We start from the raw sequence: 20291 nt of genomic DNA on the forward strand, positions 1-20291 counted from the left end.
GAAATCGATATTATTGCTAGACACAACCAAAATGACAATACCATGCAACACCTGCAACTGATCTTTACTTTTCAGTCCCTGGAAAGACTATTGTGTCACAATTCCCTTGTATCTAAGACAAATTTAGCAAGACAGCTGCTCTGATTTTCTCTGCAGTCAGGACATGTCAAGAAAGTGAGGAAGCTCCTCTAAAATAATCCTGATTCATTCACTTCCCATGCAAGTGACCCCACTTTCTTCTACTCAATCCTTCTGCAACCTGGCTTCTCTGGAACAGCAATGAACAGCAAACAGGTTCAGCAGTTTCACAGAACCACAGACTGATTTGGGTTGGGAGGGACCTTAAAGATCATCCAGTCCCAACCCCCTGCCAGGGGCAGGGATGTTACTCCCCAGGGTTATGTTCCCAACTCTCCCAGCCTATCAGTGTCTCTTAGGCTTTAATCCAGATAAACTTCCTGATTTCCTGAGCTGAAGATAGAAAGTTACAGCGAAGAAACAGCTTTGTTCTCACCTTTAAGCAAGAGAAAATAGAATGCCCAGTTGCACCTGAGTTACACCACCCTGCAAGATGACAAAGGACAGCTCTGCAGCGCACCACAGAGGGCCAAGGCCTCGAGCTGGACAAGACCCATTTCCTTTGTGGCACCCACGGAAAAAACCAACACGGGCAAAAAGTTCAGGACCTCACACTATGACACCAATGGCAACGAGGGCAGAGCCTAAACTAAGTGATCAAAAGGTGAGGTTTAGTGCCTCACCAAATGTTTCTGAGAATCATGGAACATCCTGAGCTGGAAGGGACCCACAAGGGCCATCCAGTCCAACCCCTGGCCCTGCACACACGCCCCACCAATCCCAGCCTGTCCAAACCCTCCTGCAGCTCTGGCAGCCTCAGGGCTGGGACCATTCCCTGGGGAGCCTGGGCAGTGCCCACACCCTCTGGGGAAGAGCTTTTCCTGATCTCCCTTTTCCTGACCTCCCCTGGCCCAGCTCCAGCCCTTCCCTGGGTCCTGTCCCTGCTCACAGAGAAGAGATTGGAGCTATGCCTCCACTGCCCCTTGGGAGAAAACCAAATACAAAAGGAGGTAAAGTCCCTCCATCAGTAGCAGCTCAATGTTTTTATTGACGTATCTGAGGTGTATTTTGGGTGACAACCCTCAGTGCTGCAGTGGAATCCCCTTGTTCTGATTTGCCAAGCTTTGTCACAACACGTTTTCTATGGGATGTTAGGATGAAGCTGCCAGTACCAAAGTGAAGTAGATCCACTCTGTCCAATGGCATTTGGATCAGTCTGCCTTCAGAGCCATGGTATGGAAAACCTGGGGAGCAGCACATTCCCATCCCCACCTAAAAATAACTGCATTCCAGGAGCGACAGTCAATTCTAACTCCATTACTCAATCTTGATTAAATCTAACATTCAGTATATTTCTTAATCAATTTGCCTCAAGTGACTACCTTAAGGTTAATCTCTCAAAGCCTTTTTTGGGGGAGAGAAGTTTCTTCTACCATCTGAACACACCAAGCAGCAGGTAGAACATGAAAATGATTATCCACAAAGCTTGTTCTTTCCAAAAATATTTGGCAAAGCACTGGGGTTTTTTTTTGTCTGTTTCATATAAACACGATGTAAAACGAATTTAAAACAAAGTCTTAAAAATGCCCTTCAGCATTTAAAAAGGATCCAAACTCAGAGGAAAGAAAGCGTTCTGAACAAGGCATTTTGCAGCATGGTGCAGCAAAGAAAAAAGTCCTTTGGATACTTTTAACTGCATTTCTTTTTGCAATTAACTATAACAGAAGGGAAAATAAATCCAGTACCTAACAGAGAGGTATCTTTACGCTGCTTTCCTTGATGAAGTTCTTCCAGAGCAGCCTTTGGCTTCCAAGCATTTGGTAAGAGTTAAAAACCATATTTATGTATGGAACAGTTCAGCAGGGAAATGGTATGCCAGCTCCCAGACCCCTAAGCACGCATGGAGGCACCTCTGCACACTGCAAACCTCCCTCTGGAGACCATGGAATGCAAAGGGGCTGCCAAAAACCCTCCAGCTGCTCAGGAAGGCATTTCTGCCCCAGCTGATAACACTCCCCACAAAGCCAACCACACCCACCCCTCGCCTGGCAGCTCAAAAGTCCTCCCTGACCTGCGACAGTAAAATGATCCTTGCTTGAAACAGTTAAATATGGAAGTGAACAGAATCATGGAATCCCAGAATGGTTTGAGTGGGAAGCAGCCCTAAAGCTCATTCCAACCCCTGCCATGGACAGGGACACCTTCCATTATCCCAGATTGCTCCAAGCCCCATCTAACCTGGCCTTGGACACTTACAGGGATCCAGGGGCAGCCACAGCTGCTCTGGACATTGCAGAAGGGTTGGGAGAAAAAGAGATGTACAAGGAAAAAAATCCTGGGTCACTTTTTCAAGCAAAGCCACCAACCAAACTAATTTCAACCATCCCTGGGGAAAATGGAAGATCCTTATCCCAGATGGTGGTCAGAAGCATTGCTCCCAGAGAATGAGGAGTGAAGAGTGAAGAAACTACATTGTTCAAGAAATGAGGGAAAAGCAGGAGTCTCTAATAAGGAGACATGCATTCAAAGAAAGACATCACACACACGAAATTCCCAGGCAGCGGCCAAGGAAGGGCCAGGGGAGAGAGAGGCAAATCTGACATGAGGCAATGTCAGAGCCAGAACTTGTGATGATTATTTCATTTATTGAATTTTCAAGCAGAAAAAAAAACAACAGTAGTAGTCTCACACTGAACAGTAGCTAAACAAGGCTAAGACTGAGCAAACCTCCTGGTAGATGCTGTAAAAATATCCAAAGCAAGGCTGTGAGCAAGCTGCCTTGATGGAGATGACAAGGAGTGACTGGGAGGAGACAGCCAGGGAGAAGAAGGCTCTGATCTCCTGTCTGGCCAGACACACACACCAGCCTACTCCTTTGTGGAGTAACTTTGGCCTTTGGTCTATTCCAAAAGGAACAGGAATGGCTCTTCAGCTGTTCTCTGCACTTCTGGCTGCATCAGATGCTCGTGCACATCTAGTATGGCAGAAAAAAAGAGGTTTTTTTAATAAAATGCCAAAGAGCAGACAACACAGCTGAAGCCACACCCATCTTCCTCCTTTCCCATTCTGAAATGGAATGGCAGATACAACAGTTATTTTCAAATACTCCAGAATTTCAATCATTGAGCTTAAAGAAATTTACATCAAACAGCCAAAACAGGCACTATCTCACACAAACTGAATCACAATCCAATGAAAACAAAGGTCCCCAAATTCAGTGTAGCTGTCCCCTGACTAGCAGCTGAAACAGCAGTTTCTGGCCTGATACCAGCTCAGGGAGAGGGAGGCAACCTGATAACCACACTCTGGGTCTGGGCTGGGAAGCGTGGAGCCACTGCCACTGCGGCAGAGGACCGGGAAACACTCCAGTTCCAACAACCCACCAGGAAAAGAAAATTGGGATTGTTTGGGGCCTGCGTCCTTCGGAGCAGTTACTTAACACACACACAGAGTTATTTCTATACCAAGTTTGCCCTGTGCACACATAACCAGGTAAGAGCATTAAAACCACAAGAGCCAAAGCATTCAGGGCCAGGTGATATAACTGAAAAGACACAAACAGAGGAAGGCAGAGCAGGAGGAAAAGGATCCCATGGCAGAGAAAGATTCACAAGCTTTTATCCAGCCCTTATTCAGCTTACAGCCTGGAATAAATTTCTGTGTGGGTATGACAGCCTACCTTCCCTCATGCTGAACTCACAAAGTACAACCTCCCAGCTCAGGCTTCCCCTCAGCACCAGCAGCTGGGGCACGTTGTCACACCAGCAGAGCAGAAAGTTCCCATGCAGACATGAGCACTGCAGCGCTCATTCGCGGCAGTTCTCACCCAGGAGTCTGAATTGCTGTGAAACACTAAAAACTGACTTTTCACTTCCTGTGCATGCCATTAGCACAGAACTGCCCCTGCCCACTCACCTCAAACTCTGTGCCCTAAAACCACAAATAAACCACTCCAGTTTGCCAGGCTTTACCCCCCACCATGTCTCTGCTCCACAGTGACAGACTCTGCTTGTGTCCTGGGGGTTGGGGACCCTGCAGCAGCATCCATCTATTTCTGAGCCAGGCTCTCCATCTGTATGATAAGCAGGAATATCAAACAGCCTGGTATTTTACTGTCTCATTCACTCAGCTGTGTTTCCTGCGGTGTCTCCAACACTTCACAGTGTGACCTCATGGGGAAATGCAATGCTCTGCTGGTCACTCTGTTGTGGTGACAGCAGTGTTGTCACCCAGAGTCATGGTCCTCCCATCAGCTGAGCAAGGAATTCTGGAAGGATGATTCTCCGGAGTGCTGATGCACATTTCCATTCCCAGTGCTGGAACACCTCGTGGTTTTCGGCCCATAATCTTTATTTCAGCAGTTTATCAACGTGAAACGAAATCCTAAGTACCTTCTTGCCACATGCAGAGCTCATGACTTCCCCTGAACTGAAATTCTGTGTCACAGAAAATGAAATCCAGGGAAAGCTGGCATCCAGGGAGGGCAGAGCAACACATCTTACACTGCTGCACAAAAACCACAGGGCTGTTGGTAGGACAGGAGCCCTGAGTCTCCTCAGTTCAACCCTCTGCACCTCTAATTTCCCATCCTAAGGAATCTCAGGTGCACACTTCACACACACCTGTGCAGAGGAATCCAAGAAAAAGTAACAGCAATGATATATTCACCCCACCAGGGTCTGAAGATGAGCAGTAAATCAGTCTCTGAACATTTCCCATTAAAAGAAATCCTGGTTTACTTCCATTGGCTCGGCCTTTTGGATCCAAGGCCAGGTCAGAGCAACCTGGTCTAGTGAAAAGTGTCCCTGCCTGTGGCAGGGGGTGGAACAGGATGGGCTTTAGGGTCCCTCCCAACCCAAACCATTCTGGGATTCTATAGATTCTGGCCACAAACAGGGATAAAACACAGAGGGAAGGCTGAGGTGATGCCACACAGCTGAACCAACACACAGGCAGTAGTTGGTGAAGATGTACCTGATGCATTATCCCAGATGGGAAAGAAAAGGAAACTTCAGGACCTGCCCCTGCCTGGTTGCTGAGGCCTATCTGTACCATCAGCACAACCCATGCACCACCACAGGCACCACGGTTCCTTTTCTGAGGAGCATAAACCCCAGAGGTGCTGATTTCAGACTGGAGTACCTCCACAGCCACAGCAGGGCTTTAAGATTGAGTTTTCCACCTACAAACACTGCCCAGACTCTTGGATTTCACCACCACCACGGCCACAAGTGCCATCACCACCTTAAGCATGGACAGGGAAGCTCTTGAGGACTGTGCTGGTGCCCAGTGTTATTTTAGCAGTCTTTTTTCAAATTAACCATAGCTAAGACCAACACTGTGGATGAGAAGAACAACAGAAGTATTTTTCCCTTAAATGCTGACGTTTTGGAAGACTGCAGAACAGGAACAGATCAAATAAAACATTTCTGGTTATCCCTAGCACCTCTGACATTATCAGGGGCTGCAGTGCAATCTGGTCCCCCAAACTGGTTGGAACACACTTCATCTTCCTCCTTTTTCCCCACAATCCAGAGACATTTTGAACCCACTCGCAGCCAGTGTGGATGATACAGATCTTTTGCTTCCCATTCATAAGCAGAAACACCATCTTAAGCACAACATCACAAAAGCAAGGATGGAGCTAGACCACAAGAAAAAGAAATCCAAGCCTGAGGAGTGAATTTTCCTTCTTTGAGGGAATATTTGCAACCCTCTCCTCCCAGTGGTGGAAGTTCAGCAGACTTTTCCAAGAGTTTCCAAAGCATCAGTGACCTTTAGGAGTTTTAGCTCAACGAGTGAGACCTCAAACTCCCTGATGGAGACAAAGAGTTATCCCTGCTTTCAACACTTCCAGGCCTGGCTGCATTCTTCCCCCAAAATCTCCTTTCAAATAACAAGACAGAGCTGACCTGACAATAGAGACGCAGTTCTCCCACTCTCCGTGTCTGTCCTGCTCCTTTGTTTTATTGCTGTGCTCCAGCTCCTTTCTCCACACCCTTCCCAGGTTGATTAATACTCATCCTGGAGCATCAGATGTCTGGTAATTCAAGCTTTTACAGCGCTCTACACCGTAACTCTCTGTAAGGCTCACACATTTCACCAGAAAGCTTTTTGCTGACTGTTCCCACTCCTGACATCCTGGGCATTCAATAAGACATTCTGGACAGGGGTCCCGGCTATAAAACTCTCACGCTCTTCATCTGCCAGGATGGGAATTTGGTGACAGTACAATTCATTCATTTATTTAATGACCCTAACATCAGCCTGAGTGGATGAGGTGTGCTTTGGCTGCAGCAAGGCAGGGAGGGGGCTGTGCCAAGGGCCAATTGTTTCAGTGAATGCCGGCGATGCCAGGTACCGCTGCCACGGCCACCACCAGGACACAGGGTACTTGGGGCAAAATGGGAATCACTTCAAGTTAAACGTGGTGCACAACCCCACAATCAAACATCGAAATATAGAGGAGTTTATCTGTGCAGATGAACTTTTTCAAAATTGAAAAAGTGTTTTGGAAAGGTAATCAATGGAATTAAGGCAAACAGTTTAAATTCACTGAAACTTCGGCTCTGTGGTATTTGCATATCAGCAAAAATTAGGTCTTTTTTTCTTTTTGAAGAGACAGACATAAAAGCACTTTGAAACCGACTTTAAAACACAACACTGAAGGAAAACATAAAACTCAAGCTGGACAGGTTGACAGCTGAATTATTTGCATTCACAACTCTAAAATACAAAACACAGAGCCCAGAAACACTGAATATTTGCAGAAAGCCTGTCCAGTGGCAAGTATTTATAACTGTGTGAGCACTAGTGAGAAAGGATGACACAAACTGAAGCTGGTTTCATATTATACAGAGCAAATAGAAATCAAGATGTCTCACCAGCTCAAGAAATACTACATCCAGAAGCACTTTCCAAACGAGTCTTGCCATGCTAAAGCTGCTGAAATCCCCTTCCCAGCACACTCCAGAGTTCAAGGTGCACCATGAATTTCACACTAAAAGTCACAATAAACAGGCTTTAAGTGTTTCTTTGGTTTCAGTTCTTGAATTCCCTCCAAACAACTGGTATAGGTTGCTCACCCTCAACTACAAGAACCCTGCTGAGTTCCCTTTCCAACATAATACATTGAGTCACCCCCATGATTCAGCTGCACATTGCAAAACCCAGGGTCCAGTATGGAGCCTGTACATCATCCCAAACAGGAATTCAAGACTTCCAGAAAGTCTTAAGGTCAGATTTCAGTCTGAATTTCACATCAGACCTGACAGTTCTGTGGAAGATCTCATGGCAGCTCCAGGACAGAAGGGCTGGCTCCCACCACTCAGTAGAAATGCACTGGTTTTTTTTTAAAGGTCCTTTCCTCAGGATGCTTAGGAGCCTTCCCAAGAACACAGTTGACTAAAAAAAAAAGTAGCATCACTAAAAATGTCTTTCCCTTTGATGCACATAGAAAGAGCCTCCTGCTTGGTCTGAAAGACCAAAGACTTCTCTCATTTTTGCCTTTTGGCAAGAGAACAAAATAAGCCCAGGAAAAGCCAGTTTCAAGGCACAGTAACTTCTACAACTTATTAATAACACATAAAAGAGAGAAATCAGTTTTCAGACCACCATTAGCAAAGCCATAGCACCAGCTCAAATGGATTTTCACCCATCACCAGTGACACAGACACTGCAATCAGACTCCTCTGACTACTCTAACTCAGTAACTCACAGTCACCCTCACATGTAAATCAAACCAAATACACAGTCATCATGTGACAACCCCAAACAGAGCAGCCCTGCAACATTTATTAGTTTCCACCTTCCAAATGCTTTCCAAACTTAGGAAAATCTGTGTTATTCAAGACCTTTAACTGCATTAATTCCTCCTTGCTTAGTGTTTTCACAGCAACAAGAGTAAACTCCAAGGCTGGCAGGGAAATTTCTGTTCCACCACATTCAGTCCCCTCCCTTGCTACAAGCAGGGATGGTCTTTGTGCTTCCAACTTTTATGCTATTCCTGTGCAGATACTCTTACTCCAGAGCATGGGAGCCTCATTCCTGCTGAGCTCAAGCACTTGGAAAGGAGCAGCTGCTCACTGCACCTCAACAAGTCCTAACCCATTTCAACACTCCACCAACAGACTCAGACAGCGCGACCAGGATCGGTCAAGGCCGGGATAAGTTTTATTTCCAAGACACACATTCTGGAAGCCACTTGGCTTTTTTTTCAAGCCTATTTAAAGCTCTAGAAATGTTTCAACTCTCATGCAGATAAAGGAAACACAAAGTTTTTTTTACAACCAACAACGAAAACATCTTATTTTTGGTGGCAGAATTGACTTGAACCTGATACAACCTCAGTGTGGGGAAACTTGTCCTTTTCTCTCCACCTCAACTACATAGCAAACAAAAGTAAAACCAACTCCTCAGGTACAATTGAAATACAGAGTGTGTAATTTTCCTTTCAGGAAAGAAAAAAAAAATAATCATGCTGTCCCATTAACCTAGTTACATGCCCAGCAGCAATTTGACTCAAGTCCCATCAGCAACAGCGTGCCATCACCTATTCCAAAAAGAGGGAGTGCGCCCTGGGACACCTTCCAAAGGTAAAGAATAAACCAGAGGAATAACATGCACCAGAAAATTTCACCAGCCTAAAAGCTGATTTTGCTCTCCTCCCTTTGATCCTTTCCTTTTTTAAGAACACATTCTGTTTTCTTCTTCCAGCTGTTCCACATCATCAGCTCCTATTTGGGAGACAAAACGGAGTCCAGGGTTTGGGAAGGAAAGCTGTACAGAGAAGTGCTTCAAATTGCAGGAAGTGTAAAACACAGCATGGTGAGAGTCTCATCAACTGTATCCCCTTAAAAAAAAACCAAGAAAAATTAGTTTCCCCTGGTTCCTCCAGACCACGGGGCACACGACTCCTCCCCCCACATGTTCATGCCTTGGAACAAACACCGGTTTTCTCTTCCCCATTCATTCCAGAAAAGCTTTTGCAATTGCCAGCAACCACATTCAAGTCACAGATAAAGTTTCCTACCAAAGCAATGCCTGTAAAACAGTGATATTACCCATCTGTAATTCCCCAGAGTAAAAATTCCAGCAACTCTAATCATATTAGTGGATTTACACACAACTAAAGTTGACAGTTGACTAGCCCTGAAATTGCTGGATTAGGGGAAAAAGAAAATACAGGTTCCCTCTGCTTTCTAAAGGGAGATCATTACTGCTAGCTCCTACTACTAAACAAAAGTGGATCAAATGCACCAGCTCAACACATCCCAGTGTTTGCTAATGACACAGAAAAGCCTGAAAATGATGGACAAAATCCATCACAGATAAAATAATAAAAAACAGATATTCTTCTATTTCCCAACATCTAAAAGAGAAGTTATTTGTTCTGAGTCTCCTGTTACTCTCTCAACAACTCCTTACACAAACTCTGCTCCCAAATCAGAGCTGCTCATTAAATACACATATATTTAAATGGATAAAGTAACCCTCTACCAAAGACTTCTGCCAGAGAACATAGACAGTCATGTCCTTGGATGTGAAAAGAAAATAAACCACTTGAAATCACATTTTTAGAATGGTTTTCTCAAAGAGATTTCACCACAAAAATCTTACAAAGCTGGTAAAGTGACATATCTGCCCTCTAACATGATTAGCTTTTGTCATTAAATAAATTAAAGCTATTGCTGCTTGAAAGAACACTAAGATGTGCCAAGGCTGGGGAACATCAACAGAGGAGATGGCAGAGAGGGCTTAAGGCACTTTAGTTTTTGGCAACACGCTCCCCAATCCATGCCCATTCCTCCCCTGCAGAGGAGCCACCACCACAGAGCAGCAGGGAAAGTCTAAAGTCTCTTCTGCAAGCTCTTCTCCTGCTCCAACCCTCCCAAGATGTTTGATCTCCACAGCTTCCACACTTCTAAACAGAAACACTTCCCAGGCAACACCTCTGCCCCCTTCCCTTCATGCAGCCGAGATCTCAGAACATTCCTCCTCAACTCAGGAACACAGAGAGCAAGGGAGACAGCTGATCTCAGCCTGGTCCCTCCTTCCCCCCTCTCACCCTCCTTCCCTTTCGGGACCCGACCCTTTCCTCACACGTGGCTGCCACTGGCATCTGGAAGAGGTTTCCAACTGCGCTCCAGCCGGTGTCACAGCTGCACGGGGAGTGCTTCACACCAGAGCCACCACCATGCTCTTCAGGCTGACTTTTGTCCCCAAGCAGCTTCCAAATGCCTTGTCTTCAACTCCAAATTCATCAACAGACAAACTCCAGAGAGCACAGAGCTGCTCCCTCACGTAGTCTGGGAAAACACCACTCAAAATGGAAGTAAGGGAGGGAAGATGGCATTGGCTCCAAACTTCCAGAGGGGATCACGGCAAACCAGAGACCTCGACCCTTCGGTGCACGCTGCAGATTTTCACCTGGGCAAAATTACTGGGCACTTTCTCCTCCAGCTCAACTCTTGGTTCACAGAGAGACAACAGAGAACCCCACGCACGCCGTCCTCATCGAGAATCTTGATTTAACCAGATCTCCAAGGCAGGCCTGCATCCCGACACTGGGCAAACACTGCCAGGAACTCACCCCGACTTCCCACACATTCCTCAATGCCATACTGTATTTCTTGCTGTTCTCCCAGGCTTTGGGGAAGCTGCTTGCATCCAGAAGATGCCACCCAACACAGCAGGAACCAGCACAGCACTTCCTGAAAGGGACTACAGCACAGTTAGCTGAACAATGCAGGAAAAACTAAAACTGAATTACTCAGGCAATGTTAGCAAAACACACATTTCTTTGCACAGCAGTGATGGAATTCACAGAGGTCAGTCCCCCAAACACTGATTCTTCCTCTCTGCTTCTCAGAAAAGGAATTAACAAGGAGGAAGAAGAGAAAAAAAAAATTAGTAACGGTCTGTTGACACCCACCCTGAGCCTGCCACAACCTGCAATAGCCTGAGGAACACCCAATTTTTCAGAGATGCCCAATCCCATACGGAAGCAGCCACGGGGACAGATTAAAGTCAAGCTTACTGGTACCTGCACATCAACAGCCAGGAACACCCTCCAAATGTGAGGAAGTTGGGAAAAGAAAACAAAACCCTACTGACACCAGCCCTGAGCTGCAGACAGCTCTGATTTGGCTGTGACTGAACAGTGTCACATTAAACAGCAGCTGGGGGATGTCACCCCAGGTGCCATCCATCAACCTGGCTGTCCCTCACAGGCCAATGTTTGTTTGCTCACATCTGGGCTGGGAAGAAACTGGTGACCTGATTATATTGATCCACAAAATTTATTCACAGCACAGTGACTTTTGAAAGAACAGCTTAATGTAAGACACACAAAAAAATACCTCATTCCTAAGTGGGAGAGTAAAGAGCAGGGTGGAGTGTGACACGTGTCAGAAGTACCATTGAGGTAAAACCACAAAGGCCCACGGTGCCCTTGCAGCACCTTTGTTACTGCACCTTTTTATGGGAGAAGTCTCACTCCAGACTTCACTGGAACTTCTCCTGCAGAGGCAGTCTGGCAGTCAAAGCCAAGGAGGGCAGATTGGATTTACTTTTTACAATATCCCTTCTGTCTGTCATTTCACCGTCGCTTGTTCTTTCCACCTAAATAAGGGTCAGACTCCAATTGAAGGATTTATCCATACTGACAACTTGTGAGCACAATTTCTGCCTGAAATCAGGTTTGGCTGAGTACTCACCACAACCAGAGCCACAAATTTTCCCAACTTACTTTTCACAGGAAATTTAACTTCTCGAAGCCACTGTGTTAAGGAAATTCCTCACAAGTCTGTCTTGTCTTACAGCGGCTCCAATAACTTCCTATTTAGCAGGAAACAGAATGAATCTTACAACCAGACATTTTTGCTCTTCGTGTCCATCACTTTCCAGCTTCTTTTCTCTCAAAAAATATTATTTTCTAAAAAAATTCTTTCTTTCCCCTGTATTTTAATTTTCCTTCCCTCATGCCTTGTTACATGCACGTGCTGAACACTTCTCTCTCATACAATTTTTTTTTCCAATTACACAGATATTGTTTAATTTCATGATACACTTAAGTCTGAAACCAAAAGTATTTCTTAAGTTACAAAGTTCACCAGTAAGAAACTGCTTTGGTTTAAAAAGCCCAAGTCAGAGAAACCTGCAACTCTTTTATCTGCTGTGAGGTAACAGTGGCTCAACAGTTGTATCAAAACACAGAGAAAAAAAAGAAACCAAAGAGGGCTAAAAATAAGGCTGAACTCAGATGACCCCCTGCACTCCAGTAAATCAGGGATGAACTCTCCTCCCTGAGCCTCACTCGGAGCAGCACTGAGAGGTAACAGCTTTTGTTTATAATCAAACACAGGTTTTGGTGGAGGATAAAACCAGCCAGGGCACCTGAATAAGCTTCACCAGGACACCCAAATAAGCATCAAAAATAAAGTGTTTGAATATATTGCAAGCACAGATCAGTAGTTCAGGAGTTAACCAGATATCGGTCAAACACAATGTTTTCAAAACAGGCATGTCTAGAAATAAAAATGAAACTGTGTCATTTTAACCTCCCCACTTTTATAACACCAACTTGTCATACCCATCTCACACATACCCTCCCTCTGTCCCTCCTGCTCACAGTGTCCAGTTGGGTCCCCAGGACAGGACACACTCCCACAGCAGCCCCAGCTCCTCTAGGAGCTTCTCCAGGCTTTCCAAGCCCTTTTTGTTTTTAGGCTGTGCTCAGAGTAAACCCTCCCTTCATCCCCCATGCAACACTCACCAAAAGCAACAGCCACAACAGCACAGCCCCCCGTCCGACCGAGCAGGCTCCCCCCGAGCGACACCCGGAGAAGCAGCCCCGGGAATAAAGTGCTTCGGGCAGCCCAGCACCGCCCCAGAGCCAGGCAAACTGCAGCCCTCAACTGCCAAGGCATCCAAGTGCCACCTTCCCGGTAAAAAAGCCCCTTCCCAGCCAAACCAGCACCTTGCTGGGAGATCAGCTGGGCACAGCCCGTGCACGCTGGCCGGCATTCCCACTCCAACTCTCAAAACCGAAGCAAATTCTCCCTGAGCAACAGTTTTACTTACCACCACCCCGCTGACTCTACCGACAGCACCTTCCCACTTTTTTTATTCCTAAAGCACCGGCTGGAATTACGGAATACCACAAATCAGGCAAAAATCAGCCAGCAAAGAGAACGTCCAGGGGTTTTCACTTGACCCAAACAAATCTGTAACGTCAACAGTCTCATGATTTAAGCAATTAATTTGTTGTCATGGCAGGGGTGATTCTTGCCGGAAGTTCAAGAAAACAATGGACCTAAACTGATTATAAAAGGACTGGGTTTTCCCACCTCCAAAATGAAAGTGAGAGCAGGAAAATGCTCACACACAGGGAACACAGTTCTGAGAGCTCAGCCCTCAGCATGAAAACCACCCTGCACTTCCACCTTAAAATCCAACACACCGCCAAACATTAATAGCAAAACACACTCCAGACCGTCCCTGCACCATTCCCGGATAACACAGCACGGAGATATTTCACAAAGTGTGTTTTTCCCGTCATACTCCCCCCAAAACTCCAGGGAGGCGGGGGGAGAGAACAGCCAGTTTGCCACGGGATGCTGTCGGACGCTGCAAACAAAACCTCAGGCCGGCAGGCACTTTCCTGCTGATCCCTGCAGTATTTCCCTCCTGACTCGGGGCCTACTCGCAGCACAGAACCCAAGACCTTTAAAAAACACTCGCAGCCCCCGCCGGCCTCTCTTTGTGGCAGCGGCCGCTTTGGTGGGGGGATTTTGGGGAGTGGGAGCCTGCTCCTCCTCCCCATCACGCGTGGCCTGGCAGGGAAAGCTGCTCAGTGAAACGTTCCACCTGAGATTTATTCCCACCAGCCAAGTAAGAAAAAATAAATAAAATAAAATAAATCACATGAAAATCGTCCCCAGCTGTAAATAAAAAAAAAAAACCAAAAACCTGGGTTTAAATTCGCCTGGAAAAACAACAAAACCAAAGCACTTACCTGGGCAGGACCAGAAGCAAAACTGAAGAACGATTTATAATTAAAAGTTTACCCTTGGGGTCACCGCTACTTTGGGGGAGGGGGAAAAGGGACCCCCTGGAAAGGGCTGACCCTCCGAACCAGCCCACCGGGAGGTGGACGGCCCCCCTTTCCCGGCACCATCCCAGCAGGTGCAGCCCCCCTTTGCAGGGGGCCCCACACACAAACAGACACACAAAAAAGAGCCGGGAACCCCTCAACAACCCCCACCTCACACATCCCCCCGGCTCTGGGGGGCCCCGCGACCCCCAGCCCTCCCCCGGTCTGGGGGGCCCTGCGACCCCTCACCCCCCACCGCCCCCAGGCCTGGGGGCTCCCCGCAGCCCTCACCCCCCCGGCTCCGCTCGCTGTGGGGAGGGGGTGTCACCCCCGAGCCCCCGGGGCAAAGGATACTGCTGGGGCGGCTGTGGCGGCAAGGCCCTGATGTTGGGGTGAGGCGCCGGCGCCGGGTGAGGGGGAGCCGGGGGGGGAGGCGGCCCCGCCGCCGCCCCGCTCCCGGGGCCGGTCCCCGCCGCCGCCGCCGCGCCGGGTTTCAAAGCCGCCTTCTGCGGTAAACTCATGGCCAAGCGCAGCCACCACCCCGCGGCGGGGAGCGGGGCCGGGGGGAGCCGCGGAGCGGGCCGGGGGAGAGCCGGGGCAGCGCGGCGGGCCGGCACCGGCGCCGGTCTCCGTGACAACGCGCCTCCCGGAGGGCTCGGGAGAGGGGCCGGCGGGGAGGGAGGGAGGGAAGGGGGGGCGGCTCAGGCCGCGCTGCTCATGAGCCGGCGGCGGCGGGGGGTCGCGGTCGCCCTCGCCGGGGGCAGCGGAGCCGTTCGCGGCGGCGGCTCGGGGGCGATGCCGGCGGATTTTCCTCACTGGAGTAGCGGAGCATCAAACATGGCGCTGCGGCCGCCTCCAGCTGTCCGGCCGGGCGGGCGCTCGGGCGCCTTCGGGCCGCTCCGGAGCCGCTCGGCCCAGAGCCGATCGGCGACCTTCGGCTCTTTCCGGAGTCGCTCGGCCCACGGCTGATCGGCAATCTTCGGCTCTTTCCGGAATCTCTCGTCAGCCAGCGCCGCTCGGCAAACCTCGGGTGCTTCCGGACCGGCTTTCGCTCGCGCATGCGCCTTGTCCTGAACTCCCTCCCTCCCCTCTCGGCCCAGCACCTCCCGTGACCCCCGCGCTCGGTAAACTCCGTCTATTTCCGGAAGACGAGAGCGTGAGACACTTCGGGAAGCTTCGGAGGGGCTCGGAAGAGGGAATCCCGCCCCGCTCGAAGCTCTTCGGAGCTTCTCGGCGATCTTCGGAATCCCTCGGTATCGGCGCGGGCGCAGCTTCGGGCGCACTCGGCTCGGCTTGGAGAGACTTCGGCAGCTCTTGAGGATGAGGGGTTGACGCTAGGCTGTCACGGGCTCCTGGGTCCCTCAGCAGCCACCCCACTGAGGGCTTCCCCTGCCCGAAAACTCACCCCCAGCCCCAATTCCTGGCTTCTGAGGGGCTGGAAGAGGCAGCACCGCAGCCCCCCCTGAGACATCGTGAGGGCCAGCAGCTCTGAATGCAACATGGAAGCCTGGGACCCCTGGTACCCCCTTGGCTGTGAAGGGTCCCGCGGTGTCCACCCTACTGCGGGCCCGAGGAAGGGACTTACCTAAAAAACCTCACCCCAGCTCCATTACCAGCCCTACAGCTCCCAGCCCCAATTCCCTGCTCCTGGGGCAGCTGACAGGGGCCGCACTGCAGCCCCTCATGAGGGCAGACAGTCCTGAGGGTGTCGGGGTGGCTGTGAGGGATCCCGGGGCCCCCCAAGGCAGCCCACCTGTGGCAATGGGGCTCCTCCAGACCTGCCCTTGTGGGGAGATGTGTCCACCTGACCCCATGTCACACCAAGCGATCACCCCCCCAGGGCAGCCACACCACCGCCACCGTGTTCACCATTTCACACCTAACCTGCAGAACCCTCCTCACGGCCACCACCTGAGCTTGGCAGCGGCCAAGGTGGTTTGTACCATCTCAGGGAGATAAAAAGCACCTCAGAACAGATTCCGGCAGCTGCCAGATTGTCCTGACTTGTGCTGCCTCGCCGCTGGCTGCCGAGGGCTCATTCCAACCCGCTGGCACCTTCCAACGTTCCTGCTGCGCTGCACGTCCCAGGGAGACGCTCCCAGCACCTTCGCTGTGCCCACAGGTATTGCTGCCCCAGTCACCAGCCTGGGGTGCTGCTCTAGGAAACCTTCCCAGAGCTGATTTGTGTCCCGTCTGCTGCAACTTCTGAGCAGCTGCAAGTTTAGGAGGAAGATAATGCTTTAATTCAATCACAAATAAACGTGAAAAGTTTCTTTTGCTGAAGTGAACAGCTCTCATGGTGGTGTATTCAGGCGCCTGGAGAGTCGCTGGTACAACCACAAGCTGAGAGAAGAGGTCTTGTGCACTGAAGAAAACCTACCTGAGAAGTCACATCCGTCCCTGTCTGTGCAGTGGTCCTGTTTATACGCAGAGAAGTAATTTTAAATTTTAAATATAAATCTGATGATGGAGAATTTGGACTGGTTGTTGTTCACTGGAGCAGAACTCAGCACAGTGGGCGAAAGATAGTAGAAGGATCTTGAGTACGTTTTCCCTTTGGAGTCAGACTCTGAGTTATCGAGCAATGGGGTTGTGCAGGGCAGGGTTAGGACACCCAAGGATTGCAGTGTGTCCAGAAGCTCTCCCTCCTCTGAGGTGTGTTCTCAGAAGGAAAGCTGGGAGCTGCCATGCAGGTCTCCATTAAAAGCAGCCCTGCAACTGGAATACTTTATCACTTACTCGCATGCTACCCCGAGGGTACAGCCACCTCCTGCAGTGCCAGCAGGCATTAGTGGGGCAGGGGAAGGTGATCATGTGCTGCTTAGTGTCCCTTTCTGTGCTCTTTGTTGAGCACCGGGGTAAGGGAAATACCTGGGAGGAGGTGAGCTCATACATACCTCACACTGTCTGTGGGAAATGGGGGGAAATAGGAAACACTGAGATTTCTTTTCGAGGGGAAACGGCCCAACCAAGCCCTGCCAACCTGTAAAGAACCCAGGAACAAATATTTAGAGGGGGCTGTGGCTGCTTTTTCTGAGTCAATTTTCCTCAGCAGCCTTCAGCCTGCCATATTAACTAATTCCCCACCAGGAAAACTGAAGAGACAAATAAGAATGACCAAAAAGAAAGGCCAACTACTCCTCCACTCCCCAAAAATGGGAAGAACTTCTCTCATGATCTGAGATTTGCCCAGGTACTAAGAGATCTCCCAGCATCCCAGAGAGCTGCTGTGTTCACAGCACACCTCTCCTGCTGGGAAGACAATTCTCCCTCCACAGCTGGTAAAGACTTGGCTGTTATTACTTGGAGGGTGCAAGTAGAGCTGTGTGTTCTGGGGGGACTGGTGCCATTCCATGACCACCTCCTGGCACAGCCCCTCTCCAGCTACCCCCCTTTGCATGGAAGGAAATTAATCTCAAAAGCAAATTGACATCCATGGCTGCCTCTGTTCTACAGAAATAGCTGCCTGTAAACACAGCTGCAGAAGAGCTTCCGAACTCCAGGATCTTTGGATGTGACACTTTTTGCCTATTTAGAAAGGGAAAAAAAAAAAAAAGGCATTTTCCCCATATTGTCTGCTGAAGCTCCCAAAATGTGCTGGCCAGGCAAAGGAGCCAGGCTCCCAGCTCTGCCTTAAAGCCCTTCCACAGTCAAAGTCTCTCCCCAGCCATGTTTTTCCCTTTTTTTAAAATTTTTTTCCTGAGAAGAAAAAGCAGCTATGTCTCCCTTCTACCCTACGTAGGACGATTTGGCCAACAAATCCTGCAGATTTTAGAGCCTGAGTGAGTTCCAGCTGGATTCACACCCTTCTTGCCGCCTCTCCATTTTGTTTTTCCTCCTCTTTTTCCTGCTAGCTCTGTTAGCACCTGGGAACTGATGTGTCACCGTGGGCAGCTGGAGCCTGCAGTGCTGAGCTCCTGTTTCAGAGCATCACCAGCCCTTTTTCCAGTCCCACCAGTGTCTCGTGCCACAGCAGAGACACAAGCCCACAGTACAGAGTGTAGTAGGAATGCTGGAGCTGTTGGTGAACTTAGGAAAATACAGGATTGGGATATCCCCTGAAGGGATGCTTGTGAAGAGAAAAGTGTTAAAGCACAAAGCCATGGTCCTCTGAGTGAGTGAGGAGATACAGCCTTCTTGATGACTCAGCCTGGCTCTGAGTGAAAACCCAGTGATCAGAATGAGCAGGTCCCAGCTGCAAGGTGGGATTTGGAAACCTGCTCCCCACCTCCCACTCCCTATCCTCCCACCTTCAGGAACGTATGGCTTGTTCAGGGAAGCTTTTGGCCCTAAAATCTGATCATCCCACTACATGACCTCAGTACTGTTGTGATGTGTCAGGGGTCAGATCCTACCTGGAGGGAACAAAGCAGGAAGGAGAGGGGCAGCTCAGATGGTTGGGTTCAGGCTCTCACCTCTCACCAGCTGTCTTGGCCCCACCAAACCTATGAACAGCCCCCATTTCCAGCTCTGTTTGTAGGCTTCAGCATGCTCCAGGTGCCTGCTTTCACCCAGCACAGCACAGCAGCACCTCCCTCTTTTGGCTTCTCCTGCTTTTCCCTGCACTGTTCCTCTTCCAACACCCTCCAGACAAAAAAACCCACACAAGATAAAAAAAAAAAAAAAAAAAAAAAAAAAAAGGTCCTGCTTGGAGCTTTCCCCATTCTTTCCCCTGCCCGGGCTCAGCCCTCGGCAAACAACGTCTCAGCCCTCCAGGGCACAGCTGAGCACAAAGTAAAGTGAATACCACCCAGGACCAGGCAAGCCCACACCAGGCGCTGGCACGGAGCAGGATGATTCACCTCCTGCCCACTCTCCCTGTGCCCACAGCCTCCCAGGGAGGAAAACTCCCTCCACCTGAGCCCGGCATGGGCAGCCTTGACCAGGGTGTCCCCTACCACAACAGAGCTCATGGTCACCCTCGAAGTTCTTCCTGCCCTGGGGCTGTCCCTGAGCCATCACCTGCCTGGTCTCTGCCTGCAACTAAGTCCCAGAGAGCCAAAGTGTTTCCTGTTTGGATGGTTAAACCACTTCTAACAGCATCTCCATGTGACGCCTGTGCTCCCTTCCTTGCTCTTTTGCAGCTGGGAAAACACCCTCTCACCCCAGCCCCACTCTATTCCTCTTTGCCTTACACCCACACTGTTTTTCTCTTTCCCTAGGAATGCAGGTATTCCACCACAATTTAAACATGTGGGGCCACATCCAGACCAAACTAGGACTCCGGTAACATCGCTGGTTCCTGCCAGCCAAGCACTGGAGTGTGCAGGCAGCGATTTTCTCGGCTCCACCGCCCTCTGCGGGTTTGCGCCATTTCCAGGCGGATCTCAGGGAAAACAACAGCCTCGGCTGCTCTCAGCGCTGCAGGAAACAGAGGGCCTCACACCGAGTCGTGCAAGCAGAAAGTGAGTGCTATTACTACATTTTGATTCCATCTGGGTGAGAAAACACGGTAAAAACAGTCAGAGAGGTATTTTAGTGTCTTACTTATGCAACACCCGTGTCCCCAGCTCACTGCTGGCTCAGTTCTGCCCCTGACAGCAGCAGAAACACTCTGTATTCCCAAAAGTTTGCTACCAGTGGGCTGCAGCCTCCTAGTTTTGCCCCAAACCCAGCCTCTGATAACAATTCCTAGGTTAAATAGCAAAGGAGACCCAGCACTTGGTGTGGTTAATGACCACCAGCCCTGCTAGGCACTGGGGTAAGACTTGCAGGGAGCCTGCAGTCCAGGTCTTGCCTTGCAGTTTTTGGGTAAGCCTGATGAAGCCATGGAGCATCTGCTCAGAGTAAATGTTGGCCTATTATGGACCTGGCAGCATCCCACCAGCATCACCAAGCCATAAATAAGGGAGTTTAGAGGGAAACCTGCACAGGGCCTGTGCCGCTGGATCCAACCACAGCCCAGCCAGCCAAAAACTCACTCGGGAGGAAGGAAAAGCATCTGGGAAAGACCTCCCTGCCAGGGAGATGTGTGGGGCCATGCCAGAGAGATGGAAAGCAAAGAGCCACCCGCAGTGAGAGTGAGGTTTTTGGGCAAAAACCCCTGGATTTAGCCTCCAAGAGAGGCAGCAGTCACCAAGCACAGGCTGGGAAAAGCCTCATTGGCTCAGCTTTGTCA

At 49.5% G+C, this 20291-nt stretch overlaps 1 protein-coding gene across 11 annotated transcripts in view; it reads right to left on the minus strand.

Annotated features, from left to right (window-relative positions):
• Nucleotides 1-14835, minus strand: part of EIF4G3 (eukaryotic translation initiation factor 4 gamma 3) — a 143804-nt gene extending 128969 nt beyond the window's left edge. For all 11 annotated transcript variants that reach the window (XR_005953751.1, XM_041419432.1, XM_041419430.1 and 8 more), the window contains exon 1: nucleotides 14528-14835. Coding sequence is in view for 10 of the 11 variants with exons in the window: in XM_041419432.1 (XP_041275366.1) it covers nucleotides 14528-14694 (167 nt within the window). In the remaining variant the exon portion in view is untranslated. The remainder of the gene's footprint in view (nucleotides 1-14527) is intronic.
• Between the last annotated feature and the right edge of the window lie 5456 nt (nucleotides 14836-20291).

This window comes from Onychostruthus taczanowskii, unplaced genomic scaffold, assembly GCF_017590055.1.
Source record: "Onychostruthus taczanowskii isolate IOZ18803 unplaced genomic scaffold, ASM1759005v1 scaffold61, whole genome shotgun sequence".
Lineage (NCBI taxonomy): Eukaryota > Metazoa > Chordata > Aves > Passeriformes > Passeridae > Onychostruthus > Onychostruthus taczanowskii.